The sequence below is a fragment of the Parasteatoda tepidariorum genome, chromosome 10 (genome assembly GCF_043381705.1).
Source record: "Parasteatoda tepidariorum isolate YZ-2023 chromosome 10, CAS_Ptep_4.0, whole genome shotgun sequence".
Lineage (NCBI taxonomy): Eukaryota > Metazoa > Arthropoda > Arachnida > Araneae > Theridiidae > Parasteatoda > Parasteatoda tepidariorum.
In genome coordinates, this window is record NC_092213.1 from 83,034,417 (window position 1) to 83,052,858 (window position 18,442).

General features: G+C 30.2%; 1 protein-coding gene across 1 annotated transcript in view; it reads right to left on the bottom strand.

Moving 5' to 3' along the window:
- The window catches only part of LOC107445955 (protein O-mannosyl-transferase TMTC1), a 364,666-nt gene that overhangs the window by 152,174 nt on the left and 194,050 nt on the right, over nt 1-18,442 (bottom strand). Inside the window, exons 2-3 of the mRNA XM_071187075.1 lie at nt 10,077-10,254; nt 5,428-5,501 (exon numbers count right to left, since the gene is read on the bottom strand). Of these exons, the coding sequence (XP_071043176.1) occupies nt 5,428-5,501; nt 10,077-10,254 (252 nt within the window). The remainder of the gene's footprint in view (nt 1-5,427; nt 5,502-10,076; nt 10,255-18,442) is intronic.

The following is an 18,442-nucleotide window of genomic DNA, read 5'->3' on the forward strand; positions in this document are numbered from 1 at the left end:
TGATATTATTATATTTACTCGATATTTTAATATCCGTCAAGGATAGATTAGGGGAAACATCAGTGTCTGGAGAACAGGTTAAATGCATATACACTGGTTATCATAAATTAAGGAAAATTCACAAAAATCGCGATAACTCAAGAAATTACACATGGAATTTTATGAAACTTACCCACAATATACAACACATAGTAAGGTATTAAACAACATAAAAAGAAATTATCAGACATTAATAGTAGTATAGAAATTAGCACATGTATAAAATAAACAAATTGGAAGTATCGGTTTGCAATAGAAAAAGTACCTTTAATATGGAATATGATTGCCTCTAGAAGCAATACAGCACAAACAGCGATGTGTGATGCTTTCAATTATGCGGTCTATCAGTTCAATAGGAAGTGAGAGCCATTGCTCTTGTAAAGCAGTTGCAAGCGTGGCAAGGGTCTGAGGGGGCGGATTGATGGCAGATACACGCCTCCCTAGAGCATCCCAAACGTGCTCGATAGGATTCAAGTCCGGGGATCGAGCTGGCCACTCCATGCGAGTAATTGTTTCCTGTTGAAGATAATCATCAACAATGCGAGCTCTGTGTGGTCTTGCATTATCGTCCTGTAACAGGAAGCAATCACCAATTGCCCCGGCATATGGGCGCACATAAGCATCAAGGATGTTGTCTCGATAAACCTGAGCATTCACGGTTCCCCTTGGAAAGACATGGAGGTATGTGCGCCCTCCTAAGGATATGCCTCCCCAAACACAGACACTGCCTCTTCCGTATGCATCTCTTTCACGGATGTTTGATGGATGATAACGGGTCCCAGGTTCTCTCCATATCAAATAACGTCTACTGTCACTTTCTAGACTAAACCTGGACTCATCCGTAAAGAGAACAGGCCTCCATTGATCTGACGTCCAGTGGACATGTTGTCGGGCCCACTGCAAACGGTCTCTCCTATGGCGTGATGTGAGCGGCACGCAAATGGCTGGTCGTCTCGCATACAGACCACCTTCGTGGAGCCTTCTGCGCACAGTTGACGTTGACACCAACCTTCCGGTGGCTGCAGCAAGAGAGGATCTAAGATGTGTCGGAGTAGCGGTTCTATTCCTGCGTGCACTTAATGTCAAATATCGGTCATCGGCACTGGTCGTAACAGTTGGCCGTCCTTGACTGAACCTCCTAGATGCCGAATCTGTGGTTTGAAATTGCCTCCAAAGTCTATGAACCACAGATGGACTCACATTTAGCCATCTGGCCACTTCTGATTGACTCTGCCCTGCCTCTAGTCTCCCGATGGCTCTCCATCGTAGTTCTTCAGGCAAATGATGCCTAGAGGTCATTATTACGAATTGGCTATCTCAGATTTTCAATGTCGCAATCACAGTAAAATTTGTGTGCTTTCTCTCAAACTTGGACTTTTATGCTCCAGGCAGATGACGTAAGCCGAGTGCAGCGCCACTAATTTGCATATTGCAATTTTACTCAGCTACTCTTAGTGGACAACATATGCAAATTTTGCACGGTTTGGCTTACTTTTGAAAGAGTTATCGCTATTTTTGTGATTTTTCCTTAATTTATGATAACCAGTGTAGTAGCACTGAACCTTAAAAAAAAACATTGATGTAGGGCATACCGGGCAAATGTATACCAAATAGTGGCACTTAACTAGACCTAGTATATATTTCGGACAATTACCAAAGCGACTATGTGATTGTCAACTTTCACCGTTGGAAGTCAACAATCACGAATTTTGGTCATTCACAGTTACATAGTTATATTATAAAGAATTAATTGATAATTGTTTGGTTACAATTGGTAACGGTTCATGATAATATGATTAAAATTTCTCAGACGGACAACAAATAGGACTATTTTTAAATTAGTTTTTGTAAACGCTAATTTATTTATAACAGAATGTAAATATATAACTATTTGTGATTTAATTTCTGGTGAAGATTTTAAATCAATACGTCAACTGCAGAGTTTGTAACAAAATCTCGTATAATTCGAAATTTTGATTTCGTATTTAAACCAGTCTTCAAACTATATTTCAAACAGCTTCTTAAACCATTATAATCTGAATCACCAAAAATAGAATCAATTTAAATAATTAATAACCAAAATCTTTATCTCAGTTGCGTTTTAATTATACAGACAGACTGTAAATAACACGGTTTAATAACAGACTGTAAATATATAACTATTTGTGATTTAATTTCTGGTAAAGATTTTAAAATAATATTTTAACTGCAGAGATTATAACAAAATCTTGTATAATTCGAAATTTCGATTTTGTATTCAAACCAGTCTTCAAACTATGTTCCAAACAACTTCTTAGACCATTATCATCTGAATCACCAAAAATGGAATCAATTTAGGTAAGCAATAACCGAAATCTTTAGCTCAATTACGTTTTAATTATACAGACAGACTTTAAATAACACGGTTTAATAACATACTGTAAATATATAACTATTTGTGATTTAATTTCTGGTAAAGATTTTAAAATAATACTTTAACTGCAGAATTTATAACAAAATCTTGTATAATTCGAAATTTTGATTTTGTATTCTAACCAGTCTTCAAACTATGTTCCAAACAACTTCTTAGACCATTATCATCTGAATCACCAAAAATAGAATCAATTTAGGTAAGTAATAACCAAAATCTTTAGCTCAATTACGTTTTAGGCTTCGAGTATTTTTTTCCCCCAACAGATAATTTCTCCTTTCGTAATTGAATTTCTCGAAGAAAGAAAAAAATTAACATCGAAAATACATTTTTTGGTCCAAAGCTTTCTTTTTCTTTACTTCTTTTCGGCCCCCCAAAACTTAAAAGAAGTGAAAATGAAATTGACCGAGATAACACCTTCAATAACTCAGAAGAGGGAAAAAGTTTTCACCACAGCTAGAAAACTTTTCAAACAAAAAGCTAAAGATAAAAACAAAATACTGAAATGGGGGAAGAAACTTTCACTTCAACTTCCACTCTGTTAAAACTAAACGGTAAATTGATTTTTCCAACTCAACTCCGCTCCGTGGTGGAGGAGTTAATTATCTAGTGGAAGGCGCCTTCACTAATTCTTCCGGTTCGCCATTTTGAAACCAAGTCCAGTGGAGAACTTACCTTAATTACTTAGAGGCAAAGTTACAAAATTTGCCCCGAAACTTTTTTGATGAACAATATAACAAAACAGTGCTTAAGAACTTATTCTTAGATTAGAACAATAAAGCGAAGTGGATTTTTTTGTTGTTGTTGAAGGATTAGACCATTTAATATGTTTCGCTTCATTGATACATTTATCAAGCCAATATTCAATGAAGAATGTCATCGGAAAAAAGTGATTTTTTTGTTGCTGTTTCAGCTATTGAAGTGTAGGAAAATTACCAATTAATCGAGAATCGAGGACAAAAGACAAACAAAATCATAAATAGCTTTGGCTAAACAAAAAGTAATATCCTATGTTGGTGATATTTAGCGGGAAAGAAATTACTTTAAAAAAAACTTCCGTCATTGTTTTTATTAGTTATTATAAAAAACTTCTGTAATAAACTGTAACTTACTTTAAATGTAAAAAGTAACACTGTGTACTAAATTACTAAAAGTGTTACCATTAAAATGAAGATATTAGTTAATGTACAGGTTATCTAGATGCGCAGATTAACTAAGGTAATTCAATAAAAGGCAAAAAAATCGTTTAATTTTTCTAATTAACTTGGAAATCTGAAAATTAAATTATTTTTCTGTCAAAAAACCCAGTTACTACAGTTAAGAAATCAATACATTAGTTAATACAGTCAATCAACTCGGCTTCAGAAATATTTTCGATAACTTATTTTAACTGCAAGGGATTCAAATCTATTGAAATATCAAGCGCACAAGCTGTCACGAGCATGAAGGCGTAAACGTAAATGTTAACAAATATTCGAATGAAAATTCTTTTCTCGCATGGACAACAAAAAACTGAAACAAACTGAGCTATAAATTGGGGAAAATTTAAAGGTTAAAAGCGAATAGTTCATATCCCTTAAGTTTTCTATATAATGTTTTAATAATACATACTTCAGCAAGTTCGATGACAATAATTTTTTTCATAATAATAATAATGATCATAGTCTCATAGTGATAGCTCAAAGGTCTTAAAATTACAAGTGCGTTTTTAAGAAAGTTGTGTGAATCCTTAATAGTAATTGTTTTGTAAAAGAATAATGGTTTTTTTTCTGTTTTAATTGTTTTTTTTCCCGGTTTTTTAAGTTTTTCTATTGCATGTCATTTATTTAAATTTTATTTTATTTTGTTTCAACAACTCATAATTGACTAAATATTTTGATTTTTTAAAAAGGCATTAGTTTTAAATATTTAAATAATTTTATTTATATAATTTTATATTTATATATTTATAATATAAATTTTTTAGATTTTACACAAGAACACATTTTAAATGGGTTTAACTTATAGCGAGCATGGTTTGGAAAGCAAACCATATGAGATTCCATTGCTATCTTCGGAGGATGGGTGGCGTCAGCGTGCAGGGAGAGAAGCCCACCAGTAAGAGATTAAATATGATCTCTGTATCCGGTATAAATATTTAAAGTTTTGCACGAACAAACAATTTTTCAAATTTAAATATTTGACTATCATATATTATTGCTGTATCGAATTATATATTTGTGAATGTGCAAGTTGAACTGATATCCATTTAAAATTCAAGAATTTTTAACCATATTCAAGAGCTAATCCTGCTCTTGGTTTTCAAAAAATCAAATTTAAAAGTCATATTAATTAAATACTAGATATTAATAGTTATTAAGTATTAAAATATTCCTTTTTACTGTATTTAAAACTTGACTGAACATTTAACAATGTTTTTAATTACTTTTATAGATGTTTTTAAAAAAAAACTCTACTTGTGTTGCTTACGTAAAAATCCTTGAATCAGACTATAAATAATACTTTTTCATAATTTTTTTTTAATCTTTAGTGCATAAAAAAACCTTTAAGTCGTAAGTTTTTAGAGAATGGCTGTTTTTACTGCTTACGTAAAAATTCATGAATCAGCCTGTAAATAATACTTTTTATAATTTTTTTAAAATCTTTAGTACATAAAAAAACCTTTAAGTTGTAAGTTTTTAGAAAATGGATGCTTGTACTGCTTACGTAAAAATCCTTGAATCAGCCTATAAATAATATTTTTTAATATTCAGTACATAAAAAAACCTGTAAGTCGTAAGTGTTTAGAGAATGTCACACTTTCCGAAAGAAGAAATGGTGATAGATAATTTGTTATAAAACACATACATAATTCTATATATTTACCTATTACTATTTCTTAATAAAGTAATCAAAGTTAGAAAATAAAAGAAATTTTTTTGGTTGCATATTCGTGCTCATACATATATAGCTCATACAATAAATGACGTCATACTTACTTGGAGCATGCAATGAGTGAAGATAAATACAAAACACAACATAACACATCTGCTCGTCCTACCACACTTGAAACCTGCAGAAAAAATATCTTCATATTTATTTTTATATATAAATAATAGTAAGTTACTAAATTTTGATCAAAATTATTTTTAAGGTTTATTAGAAAAATCATGTGAAACATTTATATAATTCAATAACAAACAAATGTCAAAAACCTCCTGAAGCTAAAAAAAAACTAAATAGTAAAAAAACAGCGTTATTTAAGAAAAAAAAAGTATTTAAAAAGAAAGTAATTGAAAGTAAAATGAAATATATTATAATTCTATGAATCGTTTTCTAAACATTATGAACTTATTTTATTTTAGTGGCCAATGTTCTAAACTACATTTTAAGAAAGGTTTTAAGACAATTAATAAAAAATAACGTAGTTACTAAATATCGCTGCCCTGAAATGTTTGCGAATTTTAAACAACTAGACTAAAAAAAAAATTACATTTTTAAAACTATGCTTGTTTACATTTTTTAAGCAATTAGATTTTATGAATGGAAACACATATTTACTAGAAAAAATAGCTTATAAGCAGCCATTTTGAATCTTCTTCGCTGGCTAACGTAGCAAAAGTTTTTCAGAGGTGAATACCTATTTCCTGTAAGTCTTCTCTTTTCCATGATTGGTTGCATAAAAATATTTATTTATTGAACTGCATAATTTAGCTTATTACGTTTCTAATCTAAATCAAACATAAATTTAATATGTTTTTGAAATAATTTTGTTTCTTTATTGCTTCAAACATATATGTGTCAAGTCCGTTATTCTATTTACTAAAATTCATGACAAACTTGTTAAAAATAGGGGTATTACTAACAAAGTTTGATTTTAAAAATTTAATTATTAATAATGCTGAAATTTCTAAGAAATACCTCTCTGTCTAGTATCAGAAAAATAAAGGAATATGTTTAAAGAGATAACAATGTTTTGGTATCTGGTCCGAAAAGAGATCAGGATAAAAAGGACCTGTAAGAATATTATTTAAATAGAAAAGAAGAATTTTATTTATTTTTAAAATAAAAGACATATTCTCATGAAACAATTTAGTCTTCTCAAATTCTAAATAAACCCTTTAACTACCATCTAAATCCCCCTACAATATGCCAATGAATATTTATATAACTTTTCACAGAATTAAAACAGTAATTTTTGAAACTATTGCAATCTGCTTATATTAAATAAAGTAGTAGAACTAGGCTAGATTACACCAAGGAGAAAACAATGTAAATTATTCAAAATTTAAGTATTTTTCTTTCAGTTAAATAACTTAAAAGTCTTCGAAGGATGACGCAAAAGTCCAGGTATAATTTGATTGAAAAGCATATGTCCCGTGACTTCAATCGTTTGCGCGATCAATCATACAAACGCGAGCGCTCTGGTACTTATAAATTTCGATTTATGATAGCGAAATAAATATTTAAAAAGGCACAAGAATCCGAAAAGACTACCTATCTAAAATCAGATAAATGTTAATTTTCCGAAGAACCTTTTGCCAAAACCCGCAATTAATTACCAGGTTATTTAAAAGTCTCCTCTTTTGGCTTAAATCATCTGATAAAACTCGAAAGGAACAAAAGCAACATCGAACAACTTTCCAATTCCCTTCTCACTTGGCGGCTTTCCCCACAAGCACACGTTATCAGACTTATTGTGCCGCCAAAATACATTCAGAGTTAATCTTCTTTTCTCCCCCTCTTTTCCCTTTTCGAACAATATGCCCGATTGCAGGTGTTCTGGAGGCCTTAAATTTTGCATAATTCATAGCTTTAACCCTTAAATAATTCATGGTTTTCAGCCCCCTCCCCCCCTCTGTTAAAACAAACAATATCTGCAACCGCAGAGAATAAGATTTGGCGCCAACTTAAAAAGAAAAGATCTCTTATCATACACTAGGTTTTGGCGAGGTAATTAACCTCTAATTCATTCAAATCCTCAGCATCTTTACAACTCAATTTCCATAAGAAGGGCGACATACTATCGAGTAACAGATAAACGATGGCGGCGGGGACATTATCGTTTCCTTCGATCGAGGTGAAAACTTTTGCTATTTGGAACATTCTTCTCCCCGAGTCAAGGTTTAAAACTACGAACCCCAAAACTACGAATCTCTTTTAAAAGACAGGGTTATCGTCACTTAGAACGTTAATGGGTAGAGGCACTATCTTAATTAAAATCGGGCTGCAGTTTTGAAGATAAACAAACAAGATCTTCTTTCCTGTTTAGAAAGGAGGGTTTGTTTTAAGAGCGAGCTTGAGAGTGCGAGTTCGTTCTTGGAACAAACTACTTTCAATATTTGACCTCCTCGTCAAAATTTTCCTCGAATGTTTTGTTAGTTTTGAAAGATACGCTTTTATTGAGAATTGATAGATGCATTCGAGAAAGATTTCGAGAAATTAGGTAAAAGTCCATAATGCTTGCAAGTGAGACTAGCCAAGTCAAACAAAGAAATGCTGCTCTAATTACAAGTTTTGCTTTTAACCATACGTATTATTTTACTAATAAGAGGTAACTAATACAGTCAAAACCAGCTATAGCGAATATAGTTTATAGTGAACTCCCGGATATAGTGAAAGAAGTGTTCGCTTCCGTGCCTTGCTATATACGTATAATGTAATTTTTTGTAGATATAGTGATCCCAAAAAAAAGAGAACAAGTTGGATAATATGAACTTTTTCCTGTCTTCGACTGATTTTCTTCATTTTTTTGTAACAATTTTGAAATTTCTGCTTCTAAATAAATACATATACCGATTTTTAAAACCATCCATAGCATGGAATGTATCAACGAGCATTTTTTTCATGTTTGCTTCGTTATTGAATTGGTTCAGCATTCAAAGAATCTTCCAGTATTTGGAAAAATTCTTCAAGTCAAAGCCGATGAATTTGCCAAGCGATTGGGTGAGACTACTTATATGTGCTCGAATGGCTGGGTTTAAAAAGCGGAATTACATAAATTCAAGAAAAATTATCTGAGAGTCGGGAAGTGTTTCCTTATCTGATGTTGAGGATTGCTCATCAGCTTAAAATTGCTAATTTTTTGTGTGCGCAAGACGAAGAGTAATAAAAAATATAAGTTAACACATTTTTTGTTACTACGTATTATTTTTCGTTCATTTAAATAATGTGTAATAAAAGGGAGGTGGGTTGAAACCATTAATTAAAATTGTGTTGCTGAACGGGAATAGTAAAGTGCCGGTTATAGTGAACTGAAATTTCGGTCCCTTGAAGGTTCATAATAGCGAGGTTTGACTGTATTTTCAGTATTGAGTTTTTTTTGTTTTTGGATCTGTTAATTCGTCAAACTCTATTTAAAATTAAGATTTTAAACATTTCGTAAAATGCTCGCAAGTTTGATTCAACAAATCAACCAGAGGAATTTTTTTTTAACTACAAGCTTTGAATTTGTAAAGTTTTGCATTCTTTTGATAACGTTGCTAACAGAGGTATTTTATAACGGGTATTGAACTGCCGACTCAATTTTAAGTTTACGGCTACCAATGTTCAACTCCATCGACTTTTAATTTCGAACCCAATCCAAAAGACAAGGGAACGTCTTTATCAAGCATTGGGTCAAACTAGCCTTCAAGTAAGACTTTTTGATTCACTAACTAACCAGCACTAACTGAAAATATCCAGTATTTGCCTTAAATAGAGAGGAAAAACATGAAAACTTCTCATCGTTTGTCATTGCTAATATTTTCCGTATTGAGTATTTTGGATCTATTGCAGAATCACGATCTATTTAAAATTAAGATTTTAAGAATTTTGTAGAACTCCTATAACGCTCGATGATGAGAGGGGTCTCCCCAAATATGCTAATTAATTAGTGCAGACGATTTTTTTACGTTACGAAATCAGACACAAAAGCATGCTTCCTTTGAATAACATACCCTTTTTTCCAATGGATTCAGATTTGTGCCCCCCCTCGAAATAATATAGGGGGTAGCCGAAATCTGAATAGTTTGATCAAGAAAGCGGTCCAAATTTTGGACTCCTGAATGCTGATTTGACGCCCGGTGGCTGAGTGGTAGCGCTTCGTGCTCCCGTGCCACAGGTCCGGGGTTCGATCCTCGGGCAGGGCGAGGTTCACTCAGCCTTTCCTCCCTTCAGTGGGTCGATAAATGAGTACCAAGCATGCTTGGGAACTAAGCACTGGGGGTTCCGCGTTCGGCTAACCGCCTAACCGGAACATCTGCTCTTGCACCCTAGAGCCCAAGGTCAAGAAAACTGAGATGGACACAGTAGGCCTTGGCCCTCTATGGGCTGTCGCGCCACTGCGTCTAGTTTAATGTTGATTTCATTTTTTGTGTATTTCGCCGTATCTCGAGAACTTTTAAAACGATTCGAAAAATATTAGCACACAATATAAAATTCGTTTATCGAATGATCATTCCAAGCAAAAAATTACTTTTAGTAATAATTTATTATTTTTGAATATTTTACTTTATTATTATTTTTGAATATTTTACTTTATTATTATTTCTTAATATTTTACTTTATTATTATTTTATTATTATTCTTAATTATAATTTAAATTATGATTTCGAATACTATAAATAATTTCCTTCAATTAGTTATTAAATATAAGTGATGTACTCACTGCTTCTGTGTGGACGGGGTGAGAAGCGAAGATGAGTGCGGAAATGATAGATGCATCTCTTTTCCAGGCCATCACCTCCTTACAGAAATACATAAGGAGGACAACAACGGTACAATGAAGGCCCACATTCACTAAATGGAATGACAGAACATCATCCCCACACAGGAGCCAATTCAGTCTGGAAAAAAAAAGGAATGAGATAAATAATAGCTCAATCGTATTTTATATCAAAACACATTTTTAACAAGTCAATCAGAAAAGTAAAAAAAAAACTCTACCGAAAAGAAAAGAAAAATAGTCACTCTTAAGTCTGATTCGAACGTATTTAATCATATTTTTTTATATAAATAGAAGTTAGACATCAAATTTATTTAAAAACTATTGAATTGTCAGGCAAGTATTTTATTTTATAACCGTCGTAGGACAGTCGACCCAATTTCGGGTTTACGGCTACTAATGTTCAACTCCGTAACCTTCTCATTTTGAACCCAATCCAAAAGACAAGAGAACTCTTGGATTAAGTATTGAGAGCAAGTTTGCTTTTGTGAAGGACTTTTAGATGGAACTTACTCGCATTTGCCTTACACGGAGAGGGAAAACACGGCAAGCAAGAGGACTCTAACTCATGATCCGTCTACCACTGAGGTTTTACGTCAGCGCTGTGGTCGGTAAGAGCCGGGGGGCACAATTCTTATCGACCTGCCGTTGCTGGGATTTGAACCCGGTTAACCTCATTGGAAAGCGAGTGCTCTATCCCCTGAACCACCACGATATTGTAAGTATATACAGTAAATAGCATATATAGTATCTCGGTTGACAATGGCAGCTCAGTATTTTAACAGCTGTATCATCAACATGTAGGGGAGAGTGGGGTCAATTGTAACATTTTTTACTTAACTATTTTTAACTAAAAAAAATCCAATATATTATTAGTATTAATTGACAGACGAATAAAGTAGACTATCCTCTACTAGAAAAAAAATAAATACCTTATTTTAAATGTTATTATATTAGTTATTAACAATTTTTGACAGTCGTGCACTTGTTACAATTGTCCCCACTTACGGGGTCAATTGTAACAGTTCATAAATTCAACTAAAACATAGTTAATTATACATATTATCATAGTTGTGATATATTTTTTTATTGATCAAAATAGTAGTGATATTTTAGGAGTAAAAATAATAATGAGCAGAGACCTAAAGGGTTAAACTTTTAACTTTAAGGGGTTAAAAATTTTAATTTATGCTGTGAAAGGTGACAAATAAAATAATGCACATGCAACATAATATAAATGATATAGGAAACTATTGGTGGTTCTTAAAGAGTTAAGTAATGGTTTGTAAACATAAGATTATTTATTTTCAGCTGTTACAATCGTCCCTTTACTTATTGTTACAATTGTCCCCAAGACGCCATTTCAGCTTCATTTGTTAAAAACAATGCTAGTTAATTAACAAAACTAATTTTTTTTATTGAAATGTTAATTAAGGTGTTCACTTACATATTCGGTTAATAATTTTTATTTGTTTAAATAAAATTACTTTCTTACAATATAATATTCTAATACCAAAAAAAGCACTTACGTAGCGTGAAAATAGCTTTTGTGATGTAACTCTTTCAAAAGTACATAAAAATGGTTGCCAGCAGGTGTGTACATGTGCACATGTAGATTTATTAAATACACCTTGTGCGCCACCTAGGAATCAAATCTAGAACCCGACACTCGAAATTTTTGCTCTGTTACAATCGTACCCTGTTACAATTGACCCCACTCTCCCCTATAGTGCGCAAAATAAAAAGATATCATCATAAATAGCTTTTGTCGAATTATTGAATACGAAATCAAAATTTCTATGAATAGACTACTTTGAAAATAAACACAGTAAAACCTCTCGGGACCGACCACAGTAAAATAGCCGTTGATCGAGATGGGTCGTTTTCAGAGGTTACCTCCATTGATTTCAAAATTGATATCGAAGGTGCATGACTTTTCCCAAACAAATTTAATTTTATTCAGTGTCAGTTTCTCGGTGCGGAAACGCCACTTCTGTTGGCCTCTAGAAAAGACAGATCGATGTATAAAATTTAGCATCTATAAAAATTATCCCAACTGATATAATTATGTGTAAAAACAAATATACCAATTATGAATGATAAATTTTAAATAAATGAACAAATATATTTTATATTTAAGTTTGTATTTAATTATATATCATAAAATTTAGTTAGCTATGAAAGATAAGAAGAGGTTTGCTTGTTTGAGATGTTTGTTTTCTAAAAGTAATGCATCGTCTTCAGTGCTCTCTGATTGCAACAAGAGGTTGTATCGTCAGAAAGAGCTCTCTAAATAGGAACCTCACATAAATATTTTGATTATATTTTAATCTACTTATTTGTTTTCTTAAATTTCTTGTTTTGTTACCTTTATCGTTTACTCTTTCGCTGGGAGAGGTTTTAATGGTCTCTCCTAAGGGTTTTCTTCAATATAAAGTTTATTCAAAAAATTCCGTGTCTCCCAAAAGTTGTCGTAAAAAGAGAAGGTCTCTCCTGAAGATTTCACTGTAGTAAGGTATAGAAATTTTTACATTTTAAACTATGCTAGTTTAAATCTTTCAAAACTTGGGCGAAATAAGTTATATTGTGTAAGTCATAAAACTTTAAAAAAAAAAAAAAAGACGATGTCTTAAAATTTTATTTCTCCAGAACTGTATGATCAAATTCGTACAAATTTTGTATTTCATCATTTAAAATCGTATAGTTTAAAACAATATAAAAATCGGTATACCCTATAATTAATACCTAATGACCTTTTTCGACCCTTTATTGAATAAAATATTGAATGATTGAAACAATTTAAATTATTTTTGGATGATTTTATTTAATAATTTTGTGCAAAAATGTTTATATTTTCTTTAAAAAAAAACTACCGAGATCCGGTGAAATAACTATCATTAAGGGTCCCAAACTTTCGCCCAATTTTCTGTTTTAACTATCAGAACAATATTTTCCAGTTTGAGACTATATTTTGAAAATAAAAAAACCCGAATTTGCCATAGAAATTTATTTATTTATTACTAGCATTATATTCAACATTTATTTCGTGAAAAACCGGTCATTAAAACGAAAGTTATTTAAAGTGATATTTTTTTTATTTCGTGCAAAAACTAATAATAAGTATACGCATTTCAAAATAAAAGTAAATAAATAAGGGTTTATTTTAATGCATGAAGAAAAAATAAAATCTTTATTTTGTTTGTTACTGAAAACGGCTGCTTCAATTAATTTAATTACACTTTAAAGTTTCATTAAATATTTCACCACTTATTATACTTGTCCCATTTCAAGCAACTTACAAAATAATTATTTAGAATTAAGTTTTGCTGAAAGAGTTTAAAACCACTTCAGTTTAATTAGTGTTTTTAGTTTAAATTAAAATTATTAAAAAAACTAGAATGTAACAAAGAGAGATTAGAAGAGTTTTAAGCAAACAAAGAGGAGGAAACTATTGTATGAAAATGTCGTTTTTGTTTCAAAATTTGCATATAATTATATTTTTTTAAACTTTATTAAAAATGAACTAAGATGTTTCAAAGCATTTTTTTTTATCGTTCTACACTTTCGCTTTAATTTAATTTTTTTTGGTGGAAGCAGTGAGTAAATATATTCAAAATGTATGATGTCTAGTAAAAGAAAGAATAGTATTACTATCGTAATGAGTAGTTTTAGTGCAGAAATTTTAAAAAATAAAAACAATTCCTGTTAATAAAAGTTCTGTAAAATAGATTGAAAAGTCGAATAATTCTCAGGATAAAGCCTTTATTTTGTCTAATAAAAGAAAGAATAGTATTACTATCAAAATGAATAGTCTCCCCAGTAAATAAAAATAGTAATACTGTAGAATAGTATTACTATAGAATATAGAAAAAATAGTATTACTATAGCAATGAATAGTTTCAGTGAAGAAATTTAAAAAATAAAAACAATTAATGTCAATAAAAGTTCTGTAAAATAGACTGAAAAGTCAAATATTTTCAGGATAAAGCCTTTATTTTGTCTAATAAAAGAAGGAATAGTATTACTATCAAAATGAATAGTTTCCCCAGTAAATAAAAATAGTATTACTGTAGAATAGTATTACTGTAGAATATAGAAAAAATAGTATTACTATAGCAATGAATAGTTTCAGTGAAGAAATTTAAAAAATAAAAACAATTCATGTCAATAAAAGTTCTGTAAAATAGACTGAAAAGTCAAATATTTTTAGGATAAAGCCTTTATTTTGTCTAATAAAAGAAAGAATAGTATTACTATCAAAATGAATAGTTTCCCCAGTAAAAAAAAAGTAGTATTACTGTAGAATAGTATTACTATAGAATATAGAAAAAAAAGTATTACTGTAGAAATGAATAGTTTCAGTGAAGAAATTTAAAAAATAAAAACAATTCATGTCAATAAAAGTTCTGTAAAATAGACTGAAAAGTCAAATATTTTCAGGATAAAGCCTTTATTTTGTCTAATGAAAGAAAGAATAGTATTACTATCAAAATGAATAGTTTACCCAGTAAATAAAAATAGTATTACTATAAAATAGTATTTCTATTGAATATAGAAAAATAGTATTACTGTAGCAATGAATAATTTCCCCAGTGAAGAAATTTAAAAAATAAAAACAATTCATGTCAACAGCAGTTCAGTAAAATAGATCGAAAAGTCATAAATAATTTTCAGGATAAAGTCTTTATCTGGTCTAATAAAAGAAAGAACAGTTTAGTATAGCAATGAGTAGTTTCAGTGAAGAAATTTAAAAAATGAAAACAATTCCTGTTAATAAAAGTTTTGTAAAATAGCTCGAAAAGTCATAATTTTCTGGGTTAAGTGCACTACTCTGGTTTGACTATAAAATTTTGGTAAAAACATTTTGTTTTAATGTTTTGAAAAAAAAATGCTGTAAATATCTACAAGAAATTTTAAAAACTGTTAATAATAAAAAAAGTTTTTCTGTAAACTTTTTCAAATATTTTTTGCCACAAAATATAGGCTTCAAGAATTTAATACCTAATTTGTTTCTACTTTATGTTCTCATAATTTTTTTTTGTATGTATTGCAATGTACTGGAATCAAAAACGCAAATTATGTAGGGGAAACATAGGAATATTGTTTCTTATAAAGCAAAAATGTTTTTTTCTTGTTGTTAACACGAATAAACGTTCCACTAACAAAATAAAGCAAAAAACGTAAGAATATATTAAATTCCTGTTCATATGATACCAAGCTTAATTTAAAGAGCATGATCAAAATCTGGGTTGGTTGGAGTATAATATTACGCCCCAAATTTTAGTTTCCTTAGTATTAAAATAAATAAAAAAACTCTTTCATTAAGGACGCGTTGCTCAACAAGCACATTAAACTGTAAAACAAGCACATTATAACTTAAATTTTTTACTTTAAATTAAAAATGTTTTATTTTTTTATGTAAAGAAATTTAAAAAAGAAAAGAAATTTAATATGTATTTAAGCCAAGAAAATTTTAATTTTTCTTTCGATTTAAAAAACGTGAATTATTTAAAAAAATTTACTAATTATTTTTAATGTTGCCACCAAATAATTGTTTCGTAAAAAATAAATATTTCGATTTTTTTTATTTTATATTAAATTAAAAAAGTGAGAAAAATATTAATTAATTTTAATTCAAAAAATTGAAGAGTATTTTTTATTTTCAAAACAAGATTAAATTTTTTTTCAATTATAGTAAGCATTTTGAACATGAAAGTAGTCATATTTCTTAATCAGGGATGGGCATTTTTTCAAAAAAAAGAAATTTCAAAAACTGGAGGGAAAAAAACGATTTTTTTGGTCTATCAAAAACAAAGAGTAAAATACTATTTTATGGATTAAATTAAAAATATTTAAGCTCATATAAAGTATTATGAGAAATTTTTTACTATTTTTTTATTTAATCAATTAGCAATTTAAGAATACCATTTACTTCTTCCATAAACATGCTAACACGATAAATATGAATAATTGAAGATTTTGAATATGCTTATTTAGTGCTTTACATCTCAACTTAAAATACAAATGAAAATTTGAAGTCAAAATGTTGTATTTATAATACATTTAAAAGAATGAGTTACCAATTGTTTGCTAGTATTTATGAAAATTTCTTACTTCAGCATTATTTGATGTCATTCATTAGCAGTAAACAGGCCGAAATTGCCTGGTTGGTAGTGCTTTGGGCCCATGTCCAAGAGGTCACGAGATCGATCCCCGAAGGCCGAAGACTCCCCGTGTAATGGTGACTGATGCACGTTAAATCTGTTGGATCACAAAGTCCTCCATGATCTTATGACAAATTATACCTCTGGGGGAACAAAATTGGAGACTGATCGTTCCCTGGTTCAGGTCAAAATTAAGATCTTTGGATGAATAAATGGATTTATGAATTAGATTCGTCCTATAAACAGGCTGTGACGAGTGTGTGGCTGAAATAGTATTCTTGGTCATAGATTGCTCCACTGAAAAACAAGAAAATCACCCTCTGCCTTAAATTCGCTTGGTTTCACCAAGCAAGTTTTCTGATATTGGCAAGTGGCATTAGAAACAACAATTATCTGTATTCAATTTATTACATTTATATAAATTTACTTCATAAAATGATCTGGCCTTTTCAAAAAATGAAAGGTGAAAAATTGTTTGAAAAGAACGAAATTATGTGAAGAAACAAAAATGTAAAATAGCCGTCATACATACATATAAAGGAGAGAAGTAATAGGTATGGTTTAATAAAAATAAGTTTTTTGAGATTTATTTTATGACACTGAAGCTTTAAGCATAACAATGCTTATAAATAATGCAGCTTTATGCAAAATAAGATACATTGTTAATATATTTTATATGAATTTTAAATATTTTTCAATATTTTTCAATCACGCTCTTTAAATATTGGCATTATATTTGGAAAATATTAGACTCATTAATAATATTATACCGCATACATAAAATAAAAATTTGCTCACACTGGTAACAGTAAAAAAAATTCAAAATACTTACTGAAAAATAAAATACAAAATTCAGAAATCATTCTCATTTATGCCTTTGTTTGTAGTAAGTATAATGTATTGTTTAAAATGATTTGAGAAACGTTTGATCTGCCCATAACTGTCTATATTTATTAATTTTAAAAACTGTCAATATAGTCTGCATTATTTTAAGAACTTTTAGAGAATTATGATCTATTTTTAAAGGTACTCAATTTATTTTATAAATATATTTTTGCAGACGAGAAATAATGCGTAAACATTAAAAAATTAACATATCAATTAAGTTTATATAAAGTAACACAAACGCAGATAAGTTACCTAAATCAAGAAAATGGAAATTGAATTACTGGAATAATATGGAAATTAAAATGAGTGTGGGACTCATAACTAAAGAAATTTATTGGTTTTCATATAGTTATATATAATCTTAAATTATTTATATAAATAATAGAAAGTTAGGTTTTTAAAATCATTTTTTTCTGTTTAAAAAAGCCAAGCATGAGTTTTAGAAAAACATTTGGTATAAAGCATGGTTTATACCTGTCAACCCTGTTCTACTAAGTTTCTTTTAAATTTTATATTTAACAAATGAAAAGAAAATAATTCACTCTTAACTAAATATCCTCCTTGCAATATATGAATACATGTGAACTTTTGAGTTAAAAATAACATTTAAGTTTAAAAAATTGTTGCTGTTTCTAATGCCACTTACCAAGATCAGAAAGTTTGCCTGGTGAAATCAAGGGAATTTAAGGCAAATGGTGCGTTTCTTGGTTTTTAAAGTGGGGTCATCGATGGCCATGAATACGACTTCAGCCACACACGCCTCAAAACCTGTTTACAGGGCTGACCCATTCATACATCTATTCATTCATGCATCTATTCATTCATGTATCTATTCATTCAGAGATCGCAATTTTGACCTGAATCAGAGAACGATCAATCTCCAATTCAGTACACCCAGAAGTGTGACTTGTTATGGGAAAAGTTAGGTCTTTATGACCCGACAGATTTAAGGTGCACCACTCACCTTTTACTACACAAGAAGTATTCGGATGGCAGGGATCGAATCCCCAACCTCTTGGACATCATCCCAACACTCTAATAGCCAAGCTATCTCAGCCCAGCTTGAAAAGTGTATTAGTTAAGTTCATTTTGAAGATTTGTCTCACCTTAATTTCAACTTAAATGTTGGTGACAATTCAAAACAAAGGAAATGAAAAACAATTAATCTAGAAAGTAAACGTTTGGTGGACGGGCATTAAAAAGAGTCCTACTATGTACATCGGAATATATATATACTGTAGCAATGAATAATTTCCC